Source organism: Dreissena polymorpha, chromosome 14 (assembly GCF_020536995.1).
Source record: "Dreissena polymorpha isolate Duluth1 chromosome 14, UMN_Dpol_1.0, whole genome shotgun sequence".
NCBI classification, from domain to species: domain Eukaryota; kingdom Metazoa; phylum Mollusca; class Bivalvia; order Myida; family Dreissenidae; genus Dreissena; species Dreissena polymorpha.
The window spans coordinates 5,573,859-5,594,652 of NC_068368.1; the positions used below are offsets into that span (position 1 = coordinate 5,573,859).

Consider the following 20,794-nt stretch of genomic DNA (forward strand, 5'->3'; position numbering starts at 1 on the left):
ATTTCTTTAAAAAGTCGAAAGCTTTCCACATGTGGTCATTTTTGTGTCCGAAATAATAGCGTGTGCAAGAATTGGCGGTCTCGTTAAACCTCTTATTGTGTATTGTTCTGTGTGCATACAGGCAATGTTGTTTGTCCGAAAGCAGTCGCATTTTCCAGAGGCCGTATGTCTCGGGATTTTATGAAAAGCACAAACAATACGCACTATATGAAGAATCGCTCGTTTTATGACAATATTTGTAGCTTATTATCACACATGATACGGTTTAATAATTTCCTAATATATTTATACACGTCGAGTTAAGGATTGAATCCAGTAACCTGTTCACAAACTCTTCACAGTCGTTACCTTACCACAACTAGAATCATACAAAATCATTACTTTTTCATTTAGAAAACCAGTGCCTTTTCTACACAATTGACATTTTTATATAGGTTTCACAGAAAACATTGTTAACGAGAATAAAACAAAATATTTGAAAAAATATATCAATTTTTTTTTATCATCTTGTATATGCATGACTTTTTGCCCCACTGCAGATGCTTGATTCATATTTTGGCAATTTTATCGCGGACGATTTTGATTTGTTCCAGCGACAGCAAGATAACCCTTTAAATGGATGATGTGCTGAGATTAACTCCTGTGAGCTTCATTTCGCAATTCAGATAACTCAAGATCAAACCTAATAACATATCAGAGGCAGTATGCTAAGAAACAATGCAATATGCGTGTAAGAAAGGAGGATTTCAATATTGTAATATTTCATCTGTCGAGATTTATGTGATTTGTTTCCGGGATCTTTAGTATTGGTTCTCATTTTCCCAGTATATTATTTTGTGATGCCCTTAGTCAGTTTGTTCTCAAATTAAACACCAAGCAGACGTCTTAACCCGTTTAAGCTGCGTGTTTTCATTCTGGAAAATATTTGACTTTTTACGTCTTGAATGTTTGATATCAAAGTTGGCAATTTTAAACTATACCTTCCATCATCAATACCTGTTTTTGTTGAACGGTTTGTTTAGCCACAACTATACCATAACTGCCCTCTACCGGTATACATGTATCTCCAAGAACAGTAAGCATTTATAAAATAACAAAAATAACCCCTTTTATCCAAAAACATATTTCACTTTCTGATCATCATGAAAATCATAAACATTTTCCGATCCTTGACTCAAAAAGTATTCATTAAGTGACCACCAACAAAACATATGCGAATAACAAAATAAATTACATGCATCAGAACAAATTTATTTTCTCGGTAGATTCTGACTTTTAGGGTTGGTAAGTATTTGCCAGCGCTGCGGCAGAATACCAATTTGGTATAACTGCAGAAGGTCTTTGTTCGGTGTCACAGTCTTATCGTCGCTATTGGCAACGGAAGTATGGTCGCTTTTAAGGGAGATTATATTTTTTGCAGGAATCGCCCCATCGCCCTTCACCGTGTTTGGAAGGATTCATTACGTTTGTCTTTCTAAGCTGATCGATGGGTTCTCGCTTTGTAGGCGTGGCGATGTATTCAGAGGACGTCACAACCGGAAGTTTGTGTAGCACGATGGGGAGCTTGCGGTCGCTTTCGGCGTCCTCAAGGGGTTGGAGAGCTTGAAACATACAAATATGTATCCAAGCATGGTTCGGGTATAAGCATGAAACAAGATATCACTCTTCATATATGTCGAATTTATGACATACTTTTGCGTCACTTAGATCGACATGTGACGGCTTTGGACCCCGTTGGAAATAAGTTTTGTACGATTTATCGTCAAAACTTTACGGGTAATCCAGTGCACTCATATTTCTACAATTAAATATAATGTAACATCGACCAGTAAGTGTGATAAAATGTGAAAGAGTATTTATCATATTTATATATATGTAGTATGATCTCTGATGGAAACTATCTGTGATATATCTGAATTGTTAAAAATTGTTCACTGTTGAATGTATTGATATGTTATGTGCACAAATAAAATTATTATTACATGTATTATTATTATCCTTATTATTATTATTATTATTATTATTATTATTATTATTATTATTATTATTAGACTTTATCATAAAACAATAAATAGGAAAACAGATTCATGGGGATATTTATAACAGTGCAGTATGAGACATGAGTACATGTACTATAAAGTAAACTTAGATTACTTATCAGACCTCTTTTTAATGCATACGAGCAAAGAGAATACTTTTGCATTATTAGAACACGCTGACCACGTGTGTAAATCGCCGAACACACGATACCACCCGAGCAGAATATGCAAACCGGAAGTATGAGCATGTGAATATTTACCTCCTTTTGGTACGACGGCGTACTTGGCCTCCATGCCGTGAGTCAGGTGATCCAATACGTGACAATGTACCAGCCACGTTCCGGGGTTGTCGGTGAACATGTCCACGGTCTCGTACGTGCCGGGAAACACCTCGACTACGTCCCCACGGTGCGACTTGGACGTGCGGTGCACGTACGTCTGACCGTGAAAGTGTGCGGTGTGAAAGTCATCCTCCGAGCCAAGTCCCAGCACATACCACGTGACGTGCTCTCCAACCTCCATAACCATCCCCGGTGTATTACCGAAGAGATAGCCGTTGATGCTGTTCATCATGTTGCTTTCCTCGAACTCCACGTGCGGCGCCATGGTTCCCTGAACGCGGTTCATATTGTCCCGGATGTACCAGCTCCGGTTCTCGTTGATGATGTAATACACCATTGCAAACTCGCGGGTGTGGTGGTCAAGCCGCTGGTTGCGAGGGTCCAGAATTCCGCGGCGGCATGTGACCAGGGGACCAAAGAGACCCGTGGGGACGTCCCGAATCATGTTTGCTCCAGAGTGGTATATCCATCCGATGCAGTTGGGCTCGTTGGGTCCCGGTCCCGCCCTCTGGGGAACAGTCCAGCGATATGTGAACACTTTACCGGGTTGCACTTCGTCATCGTCGTCAAAATTTGATTGGTCGTTATATTTCATGCCTTCGTTGCCTTTATTCGTGAAGACGCCGTGCGGTTTTATGGAGAACGGATGTGACGCCTTGTTCATGAAAATCACCTCTATGACGTCACCGACCTCCGCGCGTATGAACGGACCAAGGAGTCCCAAATGTATTTCACGGTAACCGCGCTTCTTCTCCTGGCTGAATGTCTCGTCGGTAAATTCTCTGTAGACGGCCTTCTTGTAAGTTGTTCCCAAGAAACCGCCAGTGTTTCTCGTGTACAAGTAACCGTGCCTACAATGTATAACATAAAGTCATAACAAGACACTTAAATAATTCCATGCAAAAGGACGGAAAGTAATTATATTGAGGTTTGCAAAATCTGAGCTTTTATTAATAAGTCGTTTCTATATATGCCACTTGTATTTTACTTCACATACGCAACGTTACTGTCAAGATAACGTATACACGTATACATGTACGTCGTACAAATGAAGTAACAGGTACATCTATAAGAAAGACATTTTTCATAAATCGTTTTTTTTCGACCGATGAAAACATGTTATGATACGAATGACTAAACCACGATAGCGTTAGCCACGGCCCATAGTTGTTAGTCGATAAAAATGAAATAACAAAAACTGTTCAGATCACAAAATGATCTGAAAAACAGTTTTTGATACGAAACGATAACTATTTTTTTACCACACTGCACTCATGTTGGGGACTACTTTGTTAGATAACAAATCGTTCAGCACTGCCGGATCACATAACACTCACGAGTCCGGGTCGTTCAGGCCTTTGCCCTGGATCTTGTCCAATCCCGACGGCGCGTAGTCCCACTCGACCTCGACAGCGGCGATGTAATACCGACGGACGGCGCCCGACGGTTTCATGGGGACGACAGGAAGGCTCTGCGGACCCGGACAAACGTTCACGTTGTAGATTGCGGACATGCCGGCCATCAGGTGGTGTTCAGTGTGGCAGTACAGCGCCCAGTGGCCTGCAGTGGTATACGGGTATAGGTAAGAGCGAGCTCGTGTTATGGGGTTCAATAAATATTCGAATTAGATGAAGACAAAATGCGTATAGTCAGTTCGATTAGGGCTTTAAGGAAGTTTTGTGGTTAAAAAAAAATTGGGACGAGGTGTAGATAAAATAAGTTCAACGGTTCAACGAAGCATTGTATTCGTGATCAAATAATGATTATCAGCGCCGAGGTGTCTCCGGTCCTGGTAAACGCTATTAATTAACATTAAGATTACGAAACAACGAATTGTATACCACTTTTAAAATTTTGGATTTCTAAACAAAAACATATTATTCATCGGAAAATACAACCTGGCCACCAATCTCAAACAACACGTCCACCAATCTCGAACAACAGGCCCACCATACTCACACAACACGCCTACCATACTCACACAACACGCCCACCATACTCACACAACAGGCGTACCATACTCACACAACACGTACACCAATCTTACACAACACGCCCACCATACTTACACAACAGGCCCACCATACTCACACAACAGGCCAACCATACTCACACAACAGGCGTACCATACTCACACAAAACGTCAACCAATCTCACACAACACGCCCACCATACTCACACAACACGCCTACCATACTCACACAACACGCCTACCATACTCAGACAACACGCCTACCATACTCACACAACACGCCTACCATACTCACACAATACGTCCACCAATCTCACACAACACGCCTACCATACTCACACAACACGCCTACCATACTCACACAACACGCCTACCATACTCACACAACAGGCCCACCATACTCACACAACACGCCCACCATACTCACACAACAGGCCTACCATACTCACACAACAGGCCCACCAATCTCACACAACACGCCTACCATACTCACACAACAGGCCTACCATACTCACACAACAGGCCTACCATACTCACACAACAGGCGTACCATACTCACACAACACGTCCACCAATCTCACACAACACGCCCACCATACTCACACAACAGGCCTTCCATACTCACACAACAGGCCAACCATACTCACACAACACATCCACCCAATCTCACACAACAGGCCCACCATACTCACACAACCCGCCAACCATACTCAAACAACAGGCCCACCATACTCACACAACACATCCACCAATCTCACAAAACAGGCCCACCATACTCACACAACACGCCTACCATACTCTCCAAACAGGCCCACCATACTCACACAACATGCCCACCAATCTCACATAACAGGCCCACCATACTCACACAACACGCCTACCATACTCACACAACACATCCACCAATCTAACACAACACGCCCACCATACTCACACAACACGTCCACAAATCTCACACAATACACACACCATACTCACACAACACGTCCACCGATCTCACACAACACGCACACCATACTCACACAACACATTCACCAATGTCACACAACACGCCTACTATACTCACATAACACGTCCACCAATCTCACACAACAGGCCCACCATACTCACACAACAGGCCCACTATACTCACACAGCACGCCTACCATACTCACACAACACATCCACCAATTATACACAACACGCCCACCATACTCACACAACACGTCCACCAATCTCACACAACAGGCCCCACCATACTCACACAACAGGCCTACCATACTCACACAACAGGCCCACCATACTCACACAACACGTCCTACAATCTCACACAACATGCCAACCATACTCACACAACACGCCTATCATACTCACACAACAGGCCTACCATACTCACACAACACGTCCATTAATATCACACAAACACCTACCATACTCACACAACAGGCCTACCATACTCACACAACACATCCACCATACTTACACAACACGCCTACCATACTCACACAACACGTCCACCAATCTTACACAACACGCCTAACATACTCACATAACACGTCCACCAATTCACACAACACGCCCACCATACTCACACAACACGCCTACCATACTCACACAACACGCTTACCATACTCACACAACTCGTCCACCAATCTTACACATCACGCCTACCATACTCACACAACACGCCTACCATACTCACACAACACGCCTATCATACTCACACAACACGCCTACCATACTCACACAACACGTCCACCAATCTAACACAACACGCCTACCATACTACCACAACACGCCCACCATACTCACAGAACACGCCTACCATACTCACACAACACGCCTACCATACTCACTTAACACGCCTACCAATCTCACACAACACGCCTACCATACTCACACAACAGGCCCACCATACTCACACAACAGGCCCACCATGCTCACACAACACGTCCACCAATCCCACACAACAGGCCACAATACTCACACACACATCCACCATACTCACACATCACGCCTACCATACTCACACAACACGCCTACCATACTCACACAACACGCCTACCATACTCACAGAACAGGCCCAACATACTTACACAACAGGCCTACCATACTCACACAACACATCCACCAATCTCACACAACACGCCCACAATACTCACACACACGTCCACCATACTCACACAACACGCCTACCAAACTATCACAACAGGCCCACCATACTTACACAACAGGCCCACCATGCTCACACAACACATCCACCAATCCCACACAACACCCCCACAATACTCACACACACGTCCACCATACTCACACATCACGCCTACCATACTCATACAACACGCCTACCATACTCACACAACACGCCTACCATACTCACACTACAAGCCTACCATACTTACACAACAGGCCTACCATACTCACACAACACATCCACTAATATCACACAACACGTCCACCAATCTCACACAACAGGCCCACCATACTCACACAAAACGCCAACCATACTCACACAACAGGCCTACAATACTCACACTACAGGCCTACCATACTCAAAAACACGTCCACCAATCTCACACAACACGCCAACCATACTCACACAACAGGCCCACCATACTCACACAACACATTCACCAATCTCACACAACAGGCCCAACATACTCACACAACACGCCTACCATACTCACACAACAGTTCTACCATACTCACAAAACAGGCCTACCATACTCACACTACAGGCCTACCATACTTACACAACAGGCCTACAATACTCACACAACACATCCACCAATCTCACACAACAGGCCCTCCATACTCACACAACAGGCCTACCATACTCACACAACAGGCCAACCATACTCACACAACACGCCTACCATACTCACACAACAGGCTAACCATACTCACACAACACATCCACCCAATCTCACACAACAGGCCCACCATACTCACACAACAAGCCCACCATACTACCACAACACGCCTACCATATTCACACAACTTGCCTACCATACTCACACAACACGCCCACCATACTCACACAACATGCCTACCATACTACCACAACACCCCCACCATACTCACACAACATGCCTACCATACTACCACAACACGCCCACCATACTCACACAACACGCCAACCATACTCACACAACAGGCCCACCATACTCACACAACACGCCTACCATACTACCACAACACGCCTACCATACTGACACAACACGCCCACCATACTCACACAACACGCCTACCATACTCACACAACAGGCCCACCAATCTCACACAACAGGCCTACCATACTCACACAACACGTCCACCAATCTCACACAACACGCCCACCTTACTACCACAACACGCCTACCATACTCACACAACACGCCTACCATACTCACACAACAGGCGTACCATACTCACACAACAGGCGTACCATACTCACACAACACGTCCACCAATCTCACACAACACGCCCACCATACTACCACAACACGCCTACCATACTCACACAACACGCCTACCATACTTACACAACACGCCTACCATACTCACACAACAGGCGTACCATACTACCACAACACGTCCACCAATCTCACACAACAGGCCCACCAATCTCACACAACACGTCCACCATACTCACACAACACGTCCACCAATCTCACACAACAGGCCCACCATACTACCACAACACGCCTACCATACTCACACAACACGCCTACCATACTCACACAACATGCCCACCATACTACCACAACACGCCCACCATACTCACACAACACGCCTACCATACTCACACAACAGGCCCACCTTACTCACACAACAGGCCTACCATACTACCACAACATGCCTACCATACTCACACAACACGCCCACCATACTCACACAACAGGCCTACCATACTCACACAACACGCCTACCATACTCACACAACACGCCCACCATACTCACACAACACGCCTACCATTCTCACACAACAGGCCCACCATACTCACACATCAGGCGTACCATACTCACACAACAGGCGTACCATACTCACACAACACGTCCACCAATCCCACACAACACGCCCACAATACTCACACAACACGTCCACCATACTTACACAACAGGCCCACCATACTCACACAACACGTCCACCAATCTCAAACAACACGCCCATCATACTCACACAACACGTCCACCAATCTCACACAACACGTCCACCAATCCCATACAACACGCCCACAATACTCACACAACACGTCCACCATACTCACACAACACGCCCACCATACTCACACAACACGTCCACCATACTCACACAACACGTCCGCCATACTCACACAACAGGCCCACCATACTCACACAACACGTCCACCATACTCACACAACACGCCCATCATACTCACACAACAGGCCCACCATACTCACACAACAGGCCTACCATACTCACACAGCACGTCCACCAATCTCCACAACTGGCCAACAATACTCACACAGCACGCCCACAATACTCTCACAACACGTCCACCAATCTCACGCAACAAGTCCACCAATCTCACACAACAGGCCAACCATACTCACACAACACGTCCACCAATCTCACACAACACGTCCACCAATCTCACGCAATACGCCCACCAATCGAACACAACACACCCACCATACTCACCACCATACTCACACAACACGCAAAACAGTCTCACACAACACGCCACCCAATCGGAAACAACACGTCTACCAATCACACAACACGTCCACCATTCCCACACAACATGCCCACCAATCGGACACAATGCGCCCACCAATCTGACACAACACTTCCACCAGTCTCACACAACACGCCAAGCAGTGTCACACAAAGCGATCACCAATCTCGCACAACACGCCCACCAGTCTCACACAACACACCAACCATTCTCACACAACACACCCACCAGTGTAACACAACGCGATCATCAATCTCACACAACACTCCCACCACTATCACACAACGCGCCCACCATTCTCGTACAACACATTAATCAGTCTCACCCGACAATTCTCACAGAGCACGCCAACCATTCTCACACTACACCGCGCAATGCTAACACGAAACGCACATCAATCTCACATAACATTTCAACAATTACTAAACACCCACAATTCTCACACAACACGCCCACATTCCTCACGCCTCCACAATTCTCACACGCACGCACCTACATTGTCCGGGTGCATATACCCAGTGAATCCCAGCCCTGGGATGATGATTCGGCTATCCAGGGTGCGCCCGTTCACCGCCATGGCGTTCCCTTCAAGGGCGACCCCATGCAGGTCCTTGCTACTCCCTATGCCCAGGAAGTGCCACGATACCCGGTCTCCTAGGCACATGTCGATACCATTTAGGGTCCCATATATGCGACCGTTGATAGCTGAAAAATGATACGTTATTCATATAAAACCATTTGTTACAAAACAACCCATTAAAATGTTTCTACGTATAAATAAAATGTACTTAGCCCGTTCAGGATCATTCACATAAATTATTTTGAAACACTGCCTTTGATTCCGCCTTAAACGAAGCATTGTATCGACAATGGTAATGTAAAGTACAAGCGAACATGTTTTTCTCATATGTTTTCCACGGAAATCGTCTGATTTTACATTTAAGATTCATGAAAATGCACCTACGTAAAATACCACCGAAATAGACTGCGTTCAGTAAGATTCATGGAATTCTCAATGCATGCTCGAAGGTTTCAAAATAAAACTAAGTGACGACAACAGGTTTAACCCATTCCCAGGGTATTGTCAGTACCCTTTTAGTTTTTAAATCGCTTTAATCCATGAAATGTTTATAAAATAAGTCAGAAATCGTCTGGCAGGACCAATATCTTACATGTATCAATCGTTTTTTTCCATTGAACACGTAATGGCGTTCGTTTACAAACAAGCCTTCATGGGAACTGATGCTCTACGACAAAAGACAATACCAACAAGCAAATTCGTTGAATTGATATCCCCCGCCATTATACTTCTAGACACAAAAGTTTTCTGGACGGATGGACAACGCCAACGTGCATCAACCTCTTATCCATATATATACTCATACCAAGTTCCAATGAAATCCGTCAAAGCACTTCCAAGATATGGCTCCGGACACACAAAAAAAGCATTTTTTCAAGATACAAAGGGCCATAACTCCGTTATTATCCGATGGTGTACAATGCCATTTGGCGTGCATCATCCTCTTATTCATATACATATATACTCCTACCAAGTTTCAATGAAATCAGCCAAAGCACTTCCAAGATATGGCTCCGGACACAAAAGTGCCGGACGGACGGAAGGACGGAAAGACCGAAGGACGGAAAGACGGACGGACGGATGGACGGAAAACGCCTAAACATTTTCCCTTCGCCTACGGCGGGGGATAACAAGGTCACGTTCACCTAAACGGCAGCCACATCGTTTCCATGTAGCTACGTGACATTGTACTGAACAGTTACGAGATACTCATAATAATGACGTATATGTGATCTTAACGACTGTTAGTTTAATTAAAACAAGAAATGTGTTTGTCGGAAACACTATGCCCCCTTCTGCGCTGCTTTGAATTTATTTTTTTGACCTTTGGCCTTGAAGGATGACCTTGACCTTGACCTTTCACCACTCAAAATGTGCTGCTCCATGAGATACACATGCATGCCAAATATCAAGTTGCTATCTTCAATATTGCAAAAGTATTCGTAAAATGAGCGATTTTGGCCACATATATTTGACCTCTGACCTTGAAGGATGGCCTTGACACTGTCCTTTCACCACTCGAAATGTGCAGCTCCATGAGATACACATGCATGCCAAATATCAAGTAGCTATCTTCAATATTGCAAAAGTATTCATCAAATGAGCGATTTTGGCCACATATACTTGACCTCTGACCTTGAAGGATGACCTTGACCTTTCACCACTCAAAATGTGCAGCTCCATGAGATACACATGCATGTCAAATATCAAGTTGCTATCTTAAATATTGAAACAGCTATTGCAAATGTTAAAGTTGGAGCAAACAGACCAACGTACAGACCAACAGACAGGGCAAAAACAATATGTCCCCCACTATAGTGGGTGGGGGACATAAAAAGAACTGAGTAATAAACACAAATCACATATCTGGAAATCGTGCTGCAAAATATAAAAAAAGAACTAAACACACTATTATCATGTCTTTGTTAATTTGTCAATATGTATCACGTTCGTTAAGACTTTACGTGCGAAATAGCACGCTCTTGCCAAGGCAGCCTGGTTTTACCCGACATGTGCATTCCAAATATGTACAAGTTTGTTTTTCTCCACAGATAAACGGTTGCCTATCACGCCTTTTAGAAATAATTTAACTGAAACACGTGGTAAACAAACAAAAACTTAGGAGGTATCAAAGAAAGCCCCATGTTAACTTCAAATATAAGTTGTATTTGTTTATCAGAAATACATTTGATATTGCCTTATCTTAGCATCTCTTGTGTGAATTTAGAATAACACAAACACGTTTTAGAAAATAATTTTGTTCACAGCGATGTTAAAAAGTAATTACATTATCATAAACATGTATGTACTTGCTTATTTATATTTTAATCATCTGAGATAAATATGTTTTATAGAAATCATAACAGAAATCGTACATCATAATGGCGAATGCTCTCTTGGAAAATAGAGTGAGGTATATAATATTGTGTATAAGACTGTCGAATGAAGTCAGCGATGAATTTACCTTATCTTCTAAGGATTTCGTAAAGTTCGCAAAGTCACATATATCTTGAAGTGTATGTCTGCAGTAAATGACTAAATATGTAAAATAACCTTACATCATCGTCTTTTAATGATGTCATATATAGAGTGACGCACTTTTTTTCACTTACTAAGCGTAAACATCGTTATACATGAGGCGACTGTCATGCAAAAAATGTCTTGTTTGAATGACGTCATATCAAAAAATAAATGCAAGTATGAGATAATCTTCGGTTAATGACGTCATATTAGACGTGACATCTCTTGAATATGCGGATGTTAATTACGTCATATGTAACATGACGCAAGGCGCACGTGACATCACAGTTGACGTGATCTATATAGTGCATGTGATTTCCAAGCGTTAATGGCTTTACATGTCATTTGACCTACCATACAGAGGAGTATTTATCAGAGATGACATAATACATTAAGTGACCTTCCTTGTATAACATTGTTGTTTGTAAATAATGTAACATTTAATGTAAACACTCTGTATGAGATGTTTTAGTGTAAATGTAGTCGTTTGTAACGTTCGTCAACAATGACGTCGTATTCGAAGTGACGTACCGTGTATAAGGTTGCCGTGTTTGAAAGCCTCGTCGTTCTTGTCGAGGTTGACCTTCTCGGGGGCGAACATGCGAACGCTGTCGTCGATGTAGTAGGAGAGATTCTCGTCGATGACGGCGATCAGGATAAAGATCTCCTTGTTTACGTGAATCTGCGAGTTCAGACATGAACTTATGTTTGTAAGCAGTGACGATGCGGTCAAGCAGGTATGTCTATTATTGGTTTCAAGGACGGGAAAGGGGGTTTTCGAGGGTTGTAACGCCCGACTTTCAACAAATATTGTAGAGTTATAATTCAAATGGCACGTACAGAGAGATAAAAATCATTGTCCAATTGTAAAATAACCCGTATTGTCACATCAAATGCTACAATCCAGTGCTTTATGCAATGAAAATCCGCAAGAAAATTGTACTTTGCAATATCTAATGTTTTATGTTAATATATTTCTTCTACAAGTTATATATAATCACCTGTTTGTCCTTTTCATTGAGCGAGCCCGGTTTGCAGACGAGAAGCGGACCTATTAAACCACTGTTTGTATCCTTGCGCACTTCCACCGCGGAGTGATACGTGTACGACAAGCAATTCGGATCGTCCACGGTGGGTGCTGCGGTCCAGGGCACGGTGAACCGGTACGTGGTCGTCTCACCTTCCCGGGTAATCAGTCCGTATGGAACGTCTGCATGGAGAAAGAAAAGAGCTGCCATGCATCTTGAATGTTGGCTTGTTCATTTGCTCGTCAAAACGAGTGGTTATACTACGACGACGCCATAACGAGTGATAATAATGCTACGACACAATTACGAGTGGTGTAATGAATGAAAATAGTGCTACTACATCGTAATGAATGATGTAATTGCTAGTACTTCATAATTACTGATATATGTAATACGAAGTCCTTACGAGTAATGATGCTGCTACGAGGACATAACGTGTCATTTTTATAGGTACGACGACATAAGAGATGATATAATCGCAACGACGTTATACCGAGCAATACTTTGTTTACGACGTCAGTATGAGTGATATTATAGGATTGATATTAGAGTTACTATACCAGAGAGGGTGATATTACAGAGTTATATTCAAAAATTACAATACAATGAATTTAAATTTAAAAATTAGCACACGCGATAACTAGTATGTCCGTTGTACACTTACCACTGTCGGCGGTGTAGTAAACAGATCCCTCCATGGACTTGTCGAAGCCGACGCCGTGGGGGAAAATGGAGTAGGGGCGAGAGGCGTTGTTGTGGAACACCACCTCCACCGTGTCGCCCACCTCCACTTTGATTGGCGGGCCCATCATGTGCAGGTGCTCCTCGTCCAGGGGGCGGGGCTTCATCCGCCTGTCATGGGATACAAGGCGGCGTTAAGAATCCACATATTAGTCTCTGCTTATGATTAAATATAAAATTGAAAATTTCGAGAATTATCTTGATTATAAACATTTATCAATACTCTCTTTTAGTCACGATGATATATAGAAAATATTACAATATTGGGGTGTGGTATTGCACGAGCAAATGCTGTTTTCCACCGGCCCGCACGGTGAGTTGCATGCGATGTCACTTTATCAGTGCGATACAACACACTGGCATACGACCGCAAAATTAAATTTCATTTATCATTAACATCCGTGTTCACTCTTTAAAAAACCATATTATTTGACATCAATGCATTTGCAACAACCAAAACAAATGAAAATTAAACATGTTACACGTTGTGCAAAACCGCGCATGACGTTAGAACACGTTTTTCCAAATGTCATTCGGAACGTTACGTATATTTGACAATGCTGATGAGAACAATGATGACAATAAGATTAACGCCGAACATGAACACGATTAAAAGACAGTACTAACGTGAACGCACTGTCCTCGTACTCGACGTAGACCGCCTTCTTGTACGTGTTGCCCACGCTGTCGTGGTGGTCGCCGTGGTGCTGGTGGTGATGGGCGTTACTGCAAGCACACAACAGCAGCAGCGACGTGAGTAAAGGCATGTGCACTGTGTAGGTATCAGAGATGGTAAGTGAATCCATTCATCATAAGGCTCGGTAAACACACGTTTTGCCTCTTTGATACATTTGTTTTATTTTTGTTTCGTCTACGCATGGGTTTCATATATCTAGTTATTATTTATTTTCATTTGGTACTTTCTCTCTCTCTCGCTCTATCTTCGGTTAACAAATATTAACGTAAACTATTATACTAATTATTATACATGTGTATTGTCAAAGAACTTAAACAATAAACGATACTTCGCTTTTGATATTTACTGCTCTTGTGTTCTCTGTCTACCACATTTAAACTTCGTAAAACATTTCGATAGTTAGTGCAAGCCAACATCCGTATTTCTGCGCTTGTCCTTTACACGGATAGAAATAAATTTACTGGCGGCTTAATTATTTGTAATTAGCCGTATTATATCCGATTGCATCAATTTAGTAACTAGACATATGCAGCTGACAGTTGGCGCATCTTCACAAGACGGATTCTACAAAAGACAAAGCTGTAATTTTTAGAATTGCATGCAATTTTTATTGATATTGTTGTTTTTTCTTCCCTACCTGGAGAAGCCATGATCCATATCAACCTTCCCGGAAGTGAAGAGGTCCTTACCGCCGGGCTTGTAGTTCCAGTTTACTTCCTGGGCCGCGATGTAGTAGCGCTTTCGTTTCCCAGGCGGCGTTTCGGGAAGTGGATCCGGAGAGCACTGTTTCACGTGAAAAAACGCCGTCATACCGTCTGCAATTAACAATTAATAGTTACACTTGGTAGACTTGTGTACATTTGCAACTCTTCCATGCGCCTGCCTGAGCCAATTTAACAAAGGGAAGACAGAAATAGCCGACGGGAGTTTAGATTTGTTTAAAAGCAAGTCGAATTATCAGTGGCTCCAAATCATTTTGTTTGAAGACCATGCTGGGTGTCTCTTAAATCAATGTGTCTGTGTATATATCAAGATTTTGGCTGCATTTTCATAAAATAAAGATTATATGTGTTCAAAAAATATTATATTCTCTATGAAACCTACTAACCTCCTTTTTTCGTTTTGAAGTCATAAAATAATAAATTTAAAGCAAGAACCATTAGCTTGTAAAACATATAATCATATTTCAATCAAAGTAATATAAAAATGACAGTTCAAACACTAGTCTGGTTCCCTTACCGTGGTAATGATCGTTGTTCCTACACACGAGAAGCCAGGTACCAATGTTGATTGGAACCATGGTAATCGCTGTGAACGTTGCTGGGTACACACCAACGGCGTCCATGCTGAGGTAAAACGTCAGATGGACAATTTTTATTATATTGTTTATAAGGTTGTTGTTGTTTTTCATGTCAGTATTCATATTTCTATCGTCAGTATTATACAAAAAATAATACAAAATATAATTGTATCACATGCCATACCCTGTTTCCCATGTTTTATTACCATTACGAATATTTTTACCTTACACGTGTGTAATATACTTTTTATGCGTTGACCAATCGCATTTTTTATTTTGCTGAAATGACGTTGCAACGTCAAATGACGTCACAAAATGTAAACATAATTCGGGATTTATCATTATGTTTGCGTAAATATTTATTTAATTTGCTTATTTAAAAGCATGCGATAAAACATATCTGACACTCGTTGTCATTTCATACCATATTTTATTAAACTCGTCCAGGAAATTCGTTAGTAAGTACTAACAAAATTCCTGAACTCGTTTAATAAAATATGGTATGATATGACCACTCGTGACAGATCCTTTATATCTGACCGGAGCAAAAATTAAATAAATCCAAGCGTCAATAAAATAAAGTAAAAAGTGTTATACATTTTCATGAAATCTGTTCACAATCATGACACATTGAAAAAAAGAAGAAAAAAATGCATGATGTTTTTTTTTCTCCATGAAGTTACAAATGTTTAACGTAATTGTAGAACAATGTATAATATGTGATAATAGCTTTGCATGTCTCTATCTAAAATTATATAGATAACGTATGACTTTAGACATGAAAAGTCTTGAAATAAAATGTGTTGGATTTTTTTTAGAAAAGGTGTGTATGTAGAATGGAAATGTGTATGAAAAGGGCTGGGGTGTTTGTGTGCAAGAATTGGAGTAATTGTGCATTGTCGGACCGTATTTGGTACAAAAACGAATATGGTACATTTGTACCATATTCGGCCGAATATGGTACAAATGTACCATACTCGGACCGAAGATGGTACAATTTTCGACCGAATATGGTACAAACATTGTACCATATTCGGTTGGAATAAGTTTTTCTATGCTCGCCAAAACGTATTTGGTACATACCAAAAAAACTCATAAAAATGAAAATGGCCTACGTATATGGTACATAAATTATGTATTTCTTAATAAATGAAATAGTCTGCCGATGTGTAAACTTTTTTTCAAACTCAAATACATTGTATTAACCTAATATTGGAAGTGACAAAAGTATCATCATCATCATCATCATCATCATCATCATCATCATCGTCGTCGTCGTCGTCGTCGTCGTCGTCGTAACTAGCAGTAACAGAAACAGCTAACCTAACCACACTTTACATGGATTTTGCTGGTTGTGTAACTGTTTCGCCGACTAGCTCAGTCGGTTGCGCGTCAGATTGGCACGCAGGCGGCCTGGGTTCGATTCCCGGGCGGGCCAGATACTTTCGTGGAGATCATTAATAGCAATTTTCAAATTTTTAAAACTTTTTTTTTCGAAAGTGTATTTTCACCAAAATCCGATTTAAGAGATTTTGAGCTCTTTTAAATGAATATATCTCTCCAAAAATAAGGATGTTTGACTGGCTGCTTTAGACAGGTGTGACTGTATTCCTAAACATTACTTTGTAAAGTTGATTTGTCGTTCCGACGTCATATTGTTGAGAAGCCGACAAAGCTTTGAAGTTTCCGATTTTTTCTTTGATAACGTGCCGCTTTAAAAAGGCGGGAATTTTGCACACGAGTCTTACTCAGAAGTCAGTAACCATATTTGACTTGGCGGTCGGCAAGAAAAGTTGTGATTTTCGACTAGAAAGAATTGAAATCCAAACTTTCTTCAAACTTCAAAAGAATTCTTGACAGTAAGTACTGTACATAATTTTAATTTTCAGTTGTCTTAATATGCATTGATGTTTTAACATGCATTGATTTTTATGTTTTATGCCCCCCCCCCCCCCCCTCAGAGTGCATTTGCAGTTGTCCGTCCGTCTATCCAATTGTCCGTGGCATTCCTTCCGGGTGCGTAACTCCTAAACTGCTAAAATATTTAAGCTACAGTCATTTTTTCGAAAGTGTATTTTCCACCAAAATCAGATCGAGCTCCTGTAATCTGTAGATTTGAACATTTTAAATTTTATGGAGTTTATAGGTCTTTGACCTTCGAACCCTGCCTAGTCGTGACTTCTGGTGAGCGACCTAGGCCCCCAGGGCCCCTTCTTTATATCCCTTCCATCCACGTAGCATTGGTTTCTACAGACCGTTTGTCCGTTGACCGCCATAAGTTTGCCCGCTATTTTTCCCCTGAATTTGAATTCGGTTGGATTTCAATGAAACTTTACATGAAGTACTTGCTACTTTCATTGCGCATATTGCCCGGAAGTTCGGATTGTAAATTTTAGCGGAGCTATCAGACGAGTGATTTTAGCTCAGCTCATGTCGTGAGACATTCGTTTTCGACACGCGGTGTTCAATACAAGCTCTATTAACTAATGAAGTATAAATGTATAATAACTTATTATATTATTTCAGATGAAGGAAGCAATTAGGAGAAAAAGGAAGCAATTAGGGTGCTTGCCCAGGTCGAAGTACGACATTATTGTCAGATGTTTAAACGGATCGTTCGATGTCCCTGTGAAGAAACGGACACCTGAAGAGAATAATTGTTTGGCCATGATTAGAAAACGTAAGGACTTCGAGCTTGGTGACCGGGGTTCTTTATTGTGTGGCGGAAAGCAAGTCCTTGTGAAAGAAGATCTTCCTAGATTTGTTGAGAAGATGTTCATGGAAAACAAAGGATGTGGAGCAAGGGTTATTTACAACAAACTGAAAGTAAATTACACGGGGTTCTCGGAACAAGCTATCCTTGAAATACTGTACAATAGCAAGTATTACCATGAGAAGTATCCGAGATTTACAAACAAGCCAAAGCCAAAGACAATTACAGAAGAGGAACCAGGCAAAAGATGGCAGATTGACATAAACATGAAAAATCAAAGTGTTAGCTACAAGGGGTCCACATACAGTTATATTCTACAAGTCGTGGACGTTTATTCTAGGTACGTTATGCCAAAACCCCTGAAAACGAAGAGTTCGCGTGAAGTTGCAAAGGCATTAGAGGACGTGTTGATGGTTAACCTTGCCCCTGACATCATCCAATGTGACAACGGACTGGAATTTAAAGGCCCTAGTATGAAACTTTTGTTGAACAAGTACAACATCAAAATGATCAATAGTAGGCCGTATCATCCTCAATCACAGGGCAAGTGTGAAAGGTCAAACAGTGTTATAAAGGCCAAGATTCTATTTGCAACAAAAAGTAAACGTGGATTTAACTGGGTCGAAGGGCTTCAAGATTTAGCCTATGCCATAAACACAAGTTTCAAACGAGTTCTTGGGGGTCTCACGCCCTTTGAAGCCTACTACGGAAGAAGTCATGTTTTTACCAAAGAACGTCATAGTTCTCGTGAAATAAAGAAAACCATACGGCGAGCAAATAAAAAGGCTTACAGGTCGCTGTTGAAAAACGCAACTTCCCCAAGCAAGTACAAAGTAGGAGAGACAGTATAAATTCGCTATCCCTTTCGAAAATCCAGGGTGCCAACCAAAAGATATGTTATCGAAGGCAAGGTAGAAAAAGTAAAACGAAATGGTGTTTATATCGTGTCATTTCAAGTACCGAACAAACCCGAACTTGGATTCGTAAGCAAATCGGTTGGGGTCGAAAACATGACTAGCCTAACTGTTGCGTTAGAGAAACAACGAAAAATTAAAAAACATTCATTAAAACAGAACCGCTCAGAGAAACAAAATCACAGAACTAAGTACTATCATGTTTTAACACACCATGAAAATCTGCAGTTGTTGGATGGGGTGAATATTGCCATGGACCCAAATCCGGATGGAAATTGTCAATTTGCTGCTATATCGCATCAACTTGGTAAAATTGGTATATACAAAGACGTAGATGCTTTACGTAAGGAAGCAGTCCATCACATTGTAGAAAACAGATATTTCTATGAAACTTTTGTCTATGATGAAACATTTGATGAATACGTTAAGAATATGTCTAAGAATGGGACATACGGCGACAACCTCACGCTCATTGCACTTATGAGAGAATATAATTTGCAGTGCCTGGTAGTTTCTACCCGAGGACTAGAACACTCATCAATTGTGTCAGCAGCAGGGTTTTCATTAGGATTCTTTGTAGCAGGCTTTTGAGTTATTTGAGGAGGCCAACCTGCTAGGGGGGTCCGGGGGCATGCCCCCCTGAATTTTTTTTTAATAAAGGTGCCAAATTCTGAGCGATTTTGAGCACATATTTTACATGATTTTCCTCAGTTAAAATAGAGGATGTTAATGTGAATTGTTAAGTCCTCAGGTTACATCAACTCTCAGGGGTGTCAATTGTCCCAAATTTGAAATCCTGAAAATAAAATCTGGGTGCCGATAGGGCCCACGGTGGGTTCAGGGCACACCCTGGACAGGGGTCCAGGGTGCCAGAGGCCCCCGGAAGCACCTGCAATTTAACTTATTTGAAACAAAGAAATCGCTTCTCCTGAGCTTTAAGACACCTGTATTTTTAAGAGATTCAAAACAGAAAAAAATACTTTGGCTAGCAAATATCACAATCTATTTCTTTAAATTTTCATGTAGATGCATGGGTCTGAGGTGGAATGTCCCCGTCGGGGGCGAAGGGCCCGGGCCCTAGCTTAATGTATAATTTCTGTGCAGTACATAACATGTATTCTTTACAGTTTTAATGAAAATCTGAATTAAACATTCACTGGAAATTTTAACATTTAATAAGTTGTAACTTCCAATAATGACAATGCCATTTCAAAATATATAACTAAACCAATTTAAATGACTAGTCCACAAGTAGTTATTGCTAATAAGAAGAAACAGTACAAACTGT

At 41.7% G+C, this 20,794-nt stretch overlaps 1 protein-coding gene across 1 annotated transcript in view; it reads right to left on the reverse strand.

The window, feature by feature from the left end:
* Positions 1–208: 208 nt before the first annotated feature.
* LOC127858706 (hephaestin-like) overlaps positions 209–20,794 on the reverse strand; it is a 47,319-nt gene continuing 26,733 nt past the window's right edge. Inside the window, exons 7-16 of the mRNA XM_052395936.1 lie at positions 15,819–15,925; positions 15,217–15,394; positions 14,510–14,608; positions 13,806–13,993; positions 13,115–13,323; positions 12,645–12,795; positions 9,506–9,718; positions 3,718–3,940; positions 2,300–3,231; positions 209–1,601 (exon numbers count right to left, since the gene is read on the reverse strand). Of these exons, the coding sequence (XP_052251896.1) occupies positions 1,396–1,601; positions 2,300–3,231; positions 3,718–3,940; positions 9,506–9,718; positions 12,645–12,795; positions 13,115–13,323; positions 13,806–13,993; positions 14,510–14,608; positions 15,217–15,394; positions 15,819–15,925 (2,506 nt within the window). The 3' untranslated portion in view covers positions 209–1,395. The remainder of the gene's footprint in view (positions 1,602–2,299; positions 3,232–3,717; positions 3,941–9,505; positions 9,719–12,644; positions 12,796–13,114; positions 13,324–13,805; positions 13,994–14,509; positions 14,609–15,216; positions 15,395–15,818; positions 15,926–20,794) is intronic.